Genomic DNA, 11,680 nt, shown 5'->3' with positions numbered 1-11,680 from the left:
ATACACATATATATATACACACATATATATATACACATATATGTGTGTGTGTAAGTTTTAAATTTGTGCATATGGTCTGTTTATATAGTGTGTGTGCATATATGTATATATTTCCTATGCCCTCTGTGCTTATTTTCATTGTTTAAAAAATATTAGCAAATGGCTAGATCTGTAATCCCACTCTCAGGAGACTGAGGCAAAAGGGTCACAAGTTCAAACCCAGCCTGGACAACTTAGTGACTTAGGGAGATCCTGTCTAAAAATAAAAAGCAATAAAGAGCTGCGGGTATAGCTCAGTGCAGAGGTGCTAGGTTCAATCTCAGTACTGAAAAGAACAATTTGTTTTTTCTGGCTTTTTGAGACGGGGTCTTGCTATGTAGTTTAGGCTGGCGTTGAACTGACTATGTAGCCCAGGCTGTCCTCAGACTCACAGAGTTCTTCCTGCCTCATCCTTTCTTTTTCCCTTTCGGCACTAGGAATCAAACTCAGGACCTCATGCTTTCGAGGCAGGCGCCGTGCCACTAAGCTATATCCCCAGCCCCTTGCCTCAGCCTCTTGAGTCCTGGGATTATAGCTGTGCACCACCACGCTCAGCTCATTTTTCTCTTTAGCATCTGGATACTGTTTTACAACATATTTTTGTTTAACCCTGAAAAATAAATATGTGATAACTAAGAGAAGGAAATGGTGTAATAGTCTGGGAAAGAAAATGAGGTGGGGTGCCAAACATTTAGAGGGAGAAGAAGGGGTGGGTGCGGGGCTGGCGTGAAGCAGCCCCTGTCACCTCCTGCTGCTCTGAGGCTAGAACCCCAGGGCTCCCTCAGTGGGTGTCTGACAGCTGTCTTCTCCTGCAGGTCCTGGATCTGCACGACAACCAGCTGACAGCCCTTCCTGATGACATGGGGCAGCTGACAGCCCTGCAGGTGAGGCACGGGATAAGAACCCACTCTCCCGGTGGATATTCTGGAGGCTCTGCCCCACCAGCGGACGCAGGCTGCACGGGCCGGCCCTGCCCTCGCTCGTGCTCCCGGGGGGACCTCATCGCGAGCTCCTGCAGCCTCACAGTAAAAGGCACCCACGACTCTGCGTCTTACAGAAGTCAGGCCCTGCACTGGCTCACGGCTCTCTGCTCCCTGTTGGCGGCAGTCCCTGCATTGACCAAGTGCCCACTTTGTGCCAGCCCTGAGCTAAGCCTGGCCTGGCACACCCTATAGGCACCTTACAGTCACCCTGCGAAGCCGGTGTTAGTGTTGCCCCCATTCTACAAGAAAGGGGAGGCTCCTGTAGCATTTAGATCGAAAAGCCCCTCCTTCACTAGGTCTCTGAAAATCCAGGTGTGATGGTGTACACCTGTAATCCCAGCTCTCAGGAGGCTGAGGCAGGAGGATTGCCGCAATGTCAAGGCCAGCCTGGGCTACAGAGAAAGTTCAAGGCCAGCCAACTACAGACCGAGACCCCGTGTTTTTAAAAAGACAAAAACAGAGAAAACCACTAGGACCCAGAAGACCTTTGTACCCTGGTGTGTGCTGGAGCACCAGCTTTGCAGGCCCTAGGACCTGGGTTCCAGCCTAGCACCAAAAAGAAAAAAAAGACCACACGTGGTGGATCTGTGATCACCTCCAGAACCTTCTGTCCTCAGTTCCTGCCGGGGGAGGCCTCACCTTGCAGCCCTCCCTTCTGGTAGGGTGACTTCCTGGGGCTCCGGCTTCACCTTTGAGCCCAGCTGTCCCTGTGAATCCTGCCCATCTTCCCTAAGTGGACCCCCTTACGCGTCTCTCTCCACCTTGCTTATTTCCCAGGATTCCTAGCTGTAGTCTGTAGTTCATTGGGGAGGGGAGAGAAGCAGGGTCTCGCTGTGTAATCGGAACAGGCCTTGAAGTCAGTATGTAGCCCAGGCTGGCCTTGAACTTGCAGCAGTTCTCCTGCCTCAGCCTCCTGACTGCTGGGATTATAGGCATTAATTAACCACCATACCCAGAGAAACTATCACACTTTACAGAGAACAGAGGTCCAGAGAGATGGCTGTCACTTGCCCAAGGTCACATAGCGGCTAGAACAGTAGTGATTGTCCCCACTTTGAGCCACATGCACACCTTGGTGTAGAATCTCAGGGGATGTTGCAAACATATGCCTGTGTTTCTAGAATTGCTACCTTTGCTGTTTTGTAACTTGGGAATGTCTGATGATAAGTTGTAGCCATCCTTTGGTTCATCTAATATTTATCTGCCATGATGTTTAGTGGCTACTTAGCTTCCTGTGGTATCAATTTTTAATGCTGCTCAGTGTGGCCTCCTGCTGGCCTCAGTCCCTTTGCCATGGCCGTGACCTTGGGGCTCCCTTGTGCCTGAGCCAGAGCCTGACTGCGCTGCCTGCCCAGCCCCTGGCTGTACTGGCCCCTTCTTCCTCATCTCTCAGATGGGGTCATAACAAGCTGGAACTTCTTCCATGGAGAGTGGTGGGGCACCCCTATAGTCCTAGCGCTCTGGGAGGCTGAGGCAGGAAGATCCCAAGTTTGGCCCAGCTATGGAGACCCTGTCTCATGATAAAACACAGAAAGGACTGGGAATGTAGCCCAGTGCAAAGGCCCTGGGTTCAATCCCCAGTCTGTCCCTTCCTCAAAGGGCTTGTGGGAGGAAGAAATGCCGCTATGTGCAGGGCCCAGGGGGTACTGGGCCCGGAGCAGTGGGGGGAGCCTTGGAGTCGCTGCTGTCTGTGTGTGGCTTCTCATGTCATTTCCTGCCCTTTCCTAGGTGTTGAATGTGGAAAGAAACCAACTGACACATCTGCCCCGCTCCATTGGGAACCTGGCCCAGCTCCAGACCCTCAATGTGAAAGGTAGGCGGCCGAGGTGCTCTGCCCTCCTGTCCGCAGCGTGCCCTGCCTGGGAGCCAGTGCGTGCGAGCGTGATGCTGGAAGTAGGTGCATCTGTCTCCATGGTAACCAGGTTTCTGGGACCCCTTGGAGCGGGTAGCCAGCAGAGGGGGGCAGTGGCGGTCACAGCCAGGCTGAGACTTGCTCACTCATGTCCGTGACCACAAGTGGCCTGGCAGGGCGAGAGCAGGGTGGGGCCGGCGGCAGTCCCAAGTGACACGTTACACGCGGCAGCGGAGGGCACCGCACACTCGGTGAGCGGCCAGGATCCGGACAAGTGTGCGCAGCGGGCAGAGCACAGCAGGGTCGTCCCAGCTTACGGATGGGACACCGGGGCCCAGGAGGCCAAGTCAGTTGTCCAGAGTCATCCAGCAGCAGCGCCTGTGCCCAGCCCCTGAGTCCTGAAGGTTCTGGACAGGAAGTGGGGCCAGGTTTGGGGGCGCTGAGCTCTGCCGTCGGGGTCTCTCCAGACAACAAGCTGAAGGAGCTGCCCGACACCCTGGGGGAGCTCCGAAGCCTACGCACCCTTGACATCAGTGAAAACGGGGTTCAGAGGCTGCCGCAGACACTGGCTCACGTCCGGACACTGGAGGTCAGTGGAGCTGTTCTCCCTGGGTTCTCTCTGCACCGCCCCCACCTCTCACGGGCCCCTGGGGAGTGGCGTTTCGGAGCTCGCAGGCAGACTGGTGAGCAGCCACCTGCAGTGGTGTGACGGCCACACGTCTAGACAGGAGAAGAGCGGTGCCCAGTGGACGCTTGATGAAAATTGTGGCTTGTGGTGGTGCACACCTGTAATCCCAGGACTCAGGAGGCTGAGGCAGGAGGATTGCTGAGTTTGAGGCCAGGCTGAACTACATAGTGAAACTCTGTCTCAAAACACACACACACACACACACACACACACACGAAGGGAAAGGAGAAAGAGCAGGACACCAGTTATACTGGACTAGGGCCTAGCCTGTCTCCAAACTCAGGCACATTCTGAGCTAGGAGTGTTAGGACTTTAGCATCTGAATTTAGAGGGAGACAGTCCATATCAGACACTGGCACAGGGCAGCCCCTGGGGACAGTGGGCTGTCATAGGCATGGCGGAGATGGCTTCACGTGTATCTGGCACTCTCCAAGGCCAGCCGCTTGAGCCGTGTTAGCTCCCGGAGCCCTCCCCCAAGTCCTGTGAGGGGAGGGAATACCGTCGTGCCGCTTTGCAGGTGAAGAAACTGAGGCACAGGCAGGTTACGGAGCCTGCACAAAGCCCACGAGTTAGTCAGCGAGAGACGGCTACAGAGGAGTGCGTCTGGACCCAGCGCCTGTGCCGTCCCCCCTGCTCACCTCCGTGTCTGTGGCGGTGACGCAGCCTGGCCCAGGGCTCCGGGGCCCCCATTCTGTCAGTGGTTTCCTCTCACAGCCAGGCGCCGGGCACGGAGTCTGGCAGCTGCGTGACGAGCAGGGCTGTGGCCGCCCCAGGCCCACGTGGGTTCATTTCCTGTGCCGTCCACGCGAGGTCCTGTGGAGACAGGGATATTCAGAGACTGTGCTGTCCCAGTTCATAGCTTGAAATTGGCCGATGTGACCAACAAACTAAGTGTTTTATTGAATTTTAGTTACTCTGTAGTGAAACAGCCACATGTGCTAAGCAGCTGCCATGTTAGACAGCGTGGCCCAGAGCACACGGTCCTAATCCTTTTTTGATTTTTTTTTCTTTTTTTAAATTCTTATTTTAAAGAGAAAAAAAAACAAAACAAAATAACAGCAACAAAGACCCAGTTTTAATTTTTGAGACAGGGTCTTGGTAGGTAATTCAAACTGGCTTCAAACTCGTAGATATCCTCCTGCCTCAGCCTCCGAGTGCTGTGATTACAGGCAGGTGCCACGCCACACCCAGCGTGTGCCACGCCACACCACACACTTTCCTAATCCTGAAGCAATTCTCGGATGTTTAGTAGGTGCTGTGTTCTGGGGCAGGCATGTGGCTCTGCGGTAGAGCACATGTCCGGCGTGTTCCTTCCCAGCACTACCAGGCCAGGAAACTGTTCATTTCATAACCATGAACTCACAGCCATCCTCCTGCCTCAGCCTCCTGAGTGCTGGAGATACAGGTGTGTGCCACCATGCCCTGCAGCAGCTTGTTTTAATACAGCCATACTATGTACATGAGGGCCGGCCAGAGGATGGCTGCTTGCGTTGCACCAGCCACAAAACAGAGGGAGAACAGAGGATCAGGGAGGGAGTTCATTCTTCCAGGTCACCCCTGCAGTGACCATCCTCACCTGCCCCACCTCCTAACCACACACTCAGCTTGGATTAATCCACTGCACCCCTATGATCTGATCACCTAGAACCCACCTCTGAAGCCAGGCATAGTGGTGCATGCGAATAATGCTGGCACTTTGGAGGCTGAGGCAGGAGGATCACTGTAAGTTCAAGGCCAGCCTGGGCTATATAATGAGGCCCTATCTTAAAAAAAAAAGCAAAACATAAAACTTAAAAAAAAACCACCTCTGAACATGTGAGGCCTTAAGTGCCACCCTAGATCTAAGCCCTAACACCGTGACAGTGTGTGTATGATACTGACCTTTCTGTCCGAGGACACACGGTGGGACTGTGCTGCGCTGGGACTTGGGTGCCATTAGAGCAGCAGTGTCCGTTGCTGCTTGTGGAAACAGCCGGTCCTCTGTACTGGCGTAGGGACCACTGGCCACCCACGGCCACCAAGCGCCTAGATGTGGCGGTGCTACCAAACGTGCACTGCCCAAAGTGATGTCACAGCCAAACTGATGTCGTTTTATTTATTTAGTTACTTTGTGACGTCATTTTAACTCATGAACGCGTGCCTGCCCGCCCCCCCCCCCCACAGGGCCGTACAGCCTGCCTGGGTTAATTTACCTTCAGCTCGGCTTCCTGGGCTGGGTTTCTGCGTGGGCCCAGCTCCCTGGCAGGTGCACGTTTGCCTCCACATTTTTTCTATATTCTGATAACAGAGTTGGAGTCACGTTTTCCCTTAGCTCCTCGAACCCGATTTGCCCAAATACCCTGGCTGGTGGTTGCTGCTTGCCCGCTGCGTGCTCTAGAGCTGGGGCTGGGCAACAGGAAGCAGGAGGGGCCACGTCTGACCGTGTGGCCTCACGCTGTGAGCGCACGGTAAGGGGGCCCTGTGTCTGCAGACGCTGAACCTGGACGCCTCAGCCATGGTCTTCCCGCCGCAGGAGGTGTGCGGCGCCGGCACCGCGGCCATCCAGCAGTTCCTCTGCAAAGGTAAAGGCGGGGCACCGCCTCCGAAGGCCCTCCTGGGCCAGCCCGGCGGCTCGGGGAACGGGCACAACGGGTGATCTCATGGGGAAACAGTCACAGGCAGGCCCCGGGGGTGCAGCTCACCTCATCAGGTCGGACACTGGCACGTCGGGGTCCTGGCCCCCGTGGGGCTCTCAGCACATACCGAGGCTCACGTGTGCCCTCTGATTCACGGCGAAGGCGCCCCTGCAGGAGAGGATCGGAAGTGGACATTGCTTTAATACAGAAACGATTCTAGAGTGGTGCATCTCCTTGTGGGAAATGTCAGTCCTTGAGCTTGGGTGCAGCTCAGGGTAGAGCCCTTGCCTAGCAAGTGCGAGGCCCCGGGTCCCATTGCCGAATCATAAATAAATTTTAAAAACGAACCCTAACCTCCTCCTTCAACAGGAGACAAGTAGTCCTAACCTAAGACTGAGGAGTTAGATTTAATTCAAATCAAAACTTCCCATCAGCCCAAGATGCCATTTAGGGACAGAAAGGAATTTGCAGTACACATATACGCCGTTAAGAGATGTGCCTGGGAATTTTACATGAGAGAATGTCCTGATGGTCAGTAATGTCTGGGAAAGGTGCTGCACATCATTTTAATCAACAGGAAAAAACTAAATCTGCAAAGCCAGGCATGGTGGCACATGTCTGTAATCCCAGCACTCAGGAGGCTGAGGCAGGAGGATTACTGGGAGTTCCAAGCCAGCCTGGGCTACATAGTGAGTTCTAAACCAGCCTGTCTACATAGTAAGATCCTGACCCGCACCCCACCCCCCGCAAAAAAACCTGCGAAGAGATACTTCTGCATGCCCACTAAAATGACCAAAATTGAACTATCAATACCAAGAATTAGCTAAGAAGAGAAAGCAACAGGAACTTTAAAAGCCTAGCTTTTGACAAGCCATACAGCCCATGCCTGTGGTACCAGCCCTTAGGAGGCTGCATCAGGAGACTCGCTTGAGCCCTGGCGTTCAGGACCAACATGGGCAACACAGAAAGACTCATGTCAGAAAATAACACTGGTAGGGGCTGGGAATTTAGCTCAGCGGCAAAAGCGCCTGCCTGGCAAGCGCAAGGTCATGAGTTCGGTTCCCGGTACCAGAGAAAAACCAAAAAAAAACAAAAAAAACAAACAAACAAAAAAAAGAAAATAACACTGGTAAGTACTGTGCTTGAGCTGAGCATTGCAATGGACCCACAGGACCTGTGCCGAGCTATATTTCCAGCAGGAAGGAGTGTAAACATAGGCCCTGTGTTCCCATTCCTCTGAGGAATGTCTGCAAGGATGGCAGAAGGCTGAGGCAGGAGGATTGCCCTGAGTTTGAGGCCTACCAAGTTTGGGGCTACCAAGTGAGACTTTGTCTTAAAAAACCACACACACACACCAGAATCTGCTAGTCTGGATCTTGGGTGTGGCTCAGTGGTAAGTGCTTGCCTACTATGTCCAGGGCCCTAGGTTCCATCCCCAGCACCGTGCACACACAGAAATAATAATAAGATAAAATCAGTTATTGTGATAAACAGCAGAGCCTATTATTATTTCAATGTCATTTCCCTGGGTATTTTAATATTTTCTCATTTTAATCTTATGAACTGCCTATTTGTGTCTTTCCAAGGGGTGGGGAAAGTGACTTCCATTAAAATTGGAAACTTGTTTCCCTGAACACTGTCAACCATGTTAAAATAGCAAGTTGCCACACGGAAGAAGATAGTTGCAATACATATTGTAGAACCAAGGTCCTTTACCATAATATGTAAAGAGTGCCCACACATCAACAATAAAAACACACACTGTGCAACAGAAAACATTCAGGGGATGGCCCATTCACATGAGGAAACTGCCCAGGGCCCCCAGGGACAGCACCTCGGCCCACACAGGAAGTTGTCAGTAGGGCTGGATCCCACACCTGTGCCTCTGGGCTAATCTGGCCTTTGCTGCTATCCTGACCTCAGCTGGCTCAGCGAGGTTGAACCTGAGCCCTCGCCGTACCCAGGCCTGAGAGAGGGCCCAGTGTAGGGAGGACAAGAGCAGCAGCACCGGGCAGGGGACGAGGGCGGCAGGCGGGGTGGCTCTGGGTCCCTCCTTGCCACCGTGTGCCCCATGTCCTGCAGAGTCCGGGCTGGAATATTACCCCCCTTCTCAGTACCTCCTGCCAGTTCTGGAGCAAGATGGAGTGGACAGCGCCCAGGACAGCCCGGATGGGCCCACAGACAGGTTCTCGAAGGAGGAGGCCGAGTGGCAGGTAAGGCGAGCCTGCCCACTGGCACACGCGCGTCTGACTGTGTGTCAGAGCTGCCGCTGCTGGATTCGTCCATCACTCTGGAACCCACCCGTCAGACCAGCAGGCTTGGCTTCGCTTCCAAGCCCGCCCCCGGCAGCCGCTCGCCCTCCCAGGTCACTGCCCGGAGCCTGTCAGGAGCGCTCCCCTTGCCGGCCTCCCCTTCGGGGATCGGTAAAACCTGATATCCTCTGAGAGACACCAGGGTGCTCAGGCCTTCGGAGACCCCTCCTCAGAGCGTGCTGCTTGTCTCCTGTAGCACTGACCACAGTACTTTGTGACGGCAGATAGAAACACCGAAACGGCACCCAGGATTTGGAGGCAGATTTCTTTTACGTGGATGGGCACTCATGGGACTCATTCCCAAAATACCAGGCCCCGATCTCTGCTGGTCTAGGGCTTATGTGAGATAAGCGAGCAGGAAGTGCAGAGGCAGCTGGCTTGTCACTTGGGGGTTGGTTCTGAGGGTACGCATCACAGTGACCAGCTGTGTCTAAGAAACGTTACAGGGACTGTAACCGGCACTACTACCTGGGCAGCTAACAAACTGAAGTATACCAGCTGCGGAGCAGCTTCTGGTACACTGCGTGTAGTGGGTTACAGGGTGGGTGGTTCCCACAGTGATCCGCAGGAGCCTGCACGGTGCTGTGCCCCGCCCAGTTGGGACACCCCACCCCAGGTTCACAGTCCAGGGCCTCTGACAGCTGTGGGCAGGAGAGGGGTAGTAACAGGGCCTCAGGGAGCACCAGCCACTGCGGGTCTGGCTTTTCGTCTTTCAGTGAGTGCTTTTTTGTCTTTGTTTTGTTTTTGAGATACGGTCTCGCTTGTAGCTCAGGCTGGCCCCCAGCTCTGCAGTCCTCCTGCCTCAGCTTCCCAGTTTTGGGGTTACACTCGCCCTGCCATGCCTGGCTTCTCGGTTTTCTTTCAGAGCCCCAGGCCTGCCCTGAGCCAGCTCCCAGAACAGTCTCGCGTTCCTCCCCCAGTGCCCAGCAATGAGTCCTCACCCTGGGGTCCCCTGGGCCCCCTCCTCCCCCAGGCCTCTGTCCCACACCCCGCTCTGGTGGATGCAGCAGTCGGGCTGGGCCAGAGTCTGCAGGAAGCCGGGGCAGCGGGGACCCTGGCGCATGCGACGGTGAGAACCACGCTGTGCCGGAACCCTGACTGCCGTTTCTTCTCCCCTCAGAACAGGTTCTCCGACTACGAGAAGCGGAAGGTAAGAAAGCGCCTCCCGCAACCTCTGCACCTGCGTCCCGCGGCCGAGCCTTGGGTCACCAGGCTCTGCGTCCCCGCAGGAGCAGAAGATGCTGGAGAAACTGGAGTTCGAGCGGCGCCTGGAGCTGGGGCAGCGGCAGCACGCTCAGCTGCTGCGACAGAGCCACGGTCAGAAGGACGAGGTTCTGCAGACGCTCCGGGAGGTGCGCCCACCTGCGGGCCAGGAGACAGGCCCAACCCCGCCACCCGCAGATCTGTGCTGCGAGGCCTGGGCCGGGAGGGACGCGGCGGGGCACACGGGCCCTGGATCCCGGCCCCCCTGGCGCCAGCATCCGGGTCCCGCCGCTCTGACCCCGCCGCCCCGCCGCAGGAGCGGTCCCGGCTGGAGCAGGGCCTGAGCGCGCACCAGCGCTACCTGGACGCCGAGAGGCAGCGGCTGCTGCAGCAGCTGAAGGAGGCCGAGCAGGGCGTCGCCAGCCGGATCCAGAAGCTGCTGCAGGAGAACCGGAGGTCAGTGCGCGGCTGGGCCCGGCCCTCGGGAGGCTCTTCCAGGGCCCCCGCTGGACCACTTGAGATCACTGACCCAATATCCCTTTGCCCGCAGTCAGCCCTTCACCCTAGAGTGAGATTTAGCTTAACAAATTCCGTTCTGGGTAGGAAGGACTAAGAGGTCTTGATGGGGCGCAGGGAGGAAGGGGCCAGACAGAGGTCCCGAGAAGCCTGAGAACTCCGAGTGAGGGGTCTCTTAGTCTCTTACAGGAAGATTCCGTAAACAGGCGCGAGCTCCATCCCCTGCTGCCTCAGGCTGCCTTCTTTCCGACCCTGGGTTATGAGAGCCTCTGTCACCTACCAGAGTGCCTGACTGAGTCAGGACAGCAGGCCTGTGTTCGGTGTTGCTTTTGTTTTTGAGACAGGGCCTTGCCATGTAGTCCAGGCTGGTCTCAAACACACAGCAGTCCTCCTGCCTCAGCCTCCTGAGTGCTGGGATTACAGGCATGCACCACCCCCCCCAGCTATAGAGCCAAACCCTGTGAATATTTCCTTGGTCACTCTACAGATGGTTTGCTTGTTTATTTTTTATCCCCACTTCACAGGTGAGGAAACCTGGGACGTGGAGTGGCTTAGTGGCCAGAGGGCGTGGAGCTTCCAGGCTGTCCCGGATGTCCCCGCCTGGCCACAGCCAGTGCAGGGAGGCGAACAGCTCTGCTGCTCACGGATGACCCGAGGGACCTTCTCTGGTTTTCTCCACAGGCAAAAACAAAGCTCTGAGATTCTGAAGTCATTGGAAAATGAACGGTAAGAGTCCTTTGGGGGTGCAGTCCAGGGAGCGTGGCCGCCATTCTTCCCAGGACGATGTCAGGAAGTCTTCCGGAAGCCCCTTCAGACAAGATCGAGTCAGAAAGAACCAGTGCTTCCAGGCTGCAAAGCACGTACACTGCAGAGAAAAAGTCAGGCATGCACAGGGCTGGGTGGACAGTGTGTATTATTTCTTTTATAAAAAGTTAGAAAAAACTGCCACGCATGGCAGCGCCCTGTGATCCCAGCACTTGGGAGGCTGAGGCAGAAGGATTGCTACAAGTTGGGAGACCAGTCTGGGCTACATACTGAGACCCTGACCTCCCCCCCAAAAAAATTAGAAAAAACCCCCACATTTATGGAAAGAAAAATAATACATTTCTCCCTTGGCATCTGAAGGGGATTGGTTCAAGAACCCCCTGTGGATACCAAAACCCACTGATGTCCAAGTCCCTTAGGTAAAAGAGGTAAAGTATTTGTACAAAGCCTATGCGTATGCTCCTGTAGGCTCAGAATCATCTCTCAGTTCCTGTTTTGTTTTGTTTTGTTTTGTTTTTGTTTGTTTGTTTTTTCAGACAGGGTCTCGCTGTATAGCCTGTGTGGCCTCAAACGCCCAGTGATCTTCCTGTCTCAGCCTCCTTAGTGCTGGTATTTCAGGTGTGTGCCACCACACCCAGCAATTCTAGGTTCCTTTTCTTTGGTACCAGGAATCAAACTCAGGACCTCGTGCTTGTCAGGCAGGTGCC

The 11,680-nt window shown here is 55.0% G+C and overlaps 1 protein-coding gene across 2 annotated transcripts in view; it reads left to right on the top strand.

Annotated features, from left to right (window-relative positions):
* The window catches only part of Lrsam1 (leucine rich repeat and sterile alpha motif containing 1), a 33,230-nt gene that overhangs the window by 6,830 nt on the left and 14,720 nt on the right, over positions 1–11,680 (top strand). For both annotated transcript variants that reach the window (XM_005382423.2, XM_013513214.1), the window contains exons 7-15: positions 855–923; positions 2,751–2,835; positions 3,342–3,463; positions 6,033–6,123; positions 8,260–8,390; positions 9,610–9,639; positions 9,719–9,841; positions 10,009–10,148; positions 10,890–10,934. In XM_005382423.2, the coding sequence (XP_005382480.1) occupies positions 855–923; positions 2,751–2,835; positions 3,342–3,463; positions 6,033–6,123; positions 8,260–8,390; positions 9,610–9,639; positions 9,719–9,841; positions 10,009–10,148; positions 10,890–10,934 (836 nt within the window). The remainder of the gene's footprint in view (positions 1–854; positions 924–2,750; positions 2,836–3,341; positions 3,464–6,032; positions 6,124–8,259; positions 8,391–9,609; positions 9,640–9,718; positions 9,842–10,008; positions 10,149–10,889; positions 10,935–11,680) is intronic.

Source organism: Chinchilla lanigera, unplaced genomic scaffold (genome assembly GCF_000276665.1).
Source record: "Chinchilla lanigera isolate Chin_1 unplaced genomic scaffold, ChiLan1.0 scaffold00018, whole genome shotgun sequence".
Taxonomy (NCBI): domain Eukaryota; kingdom Metazoa; phylum Chordata; class Mammalia; order Rodentia; family Chinchillidae; genus Chinchilla; species Chinchilla lanigera.
The sequence above is the reverse complement of the archived record's forward strand: the minus strand, read 5'-3'. Positions and strand labels throughout refer to the sequence as shown.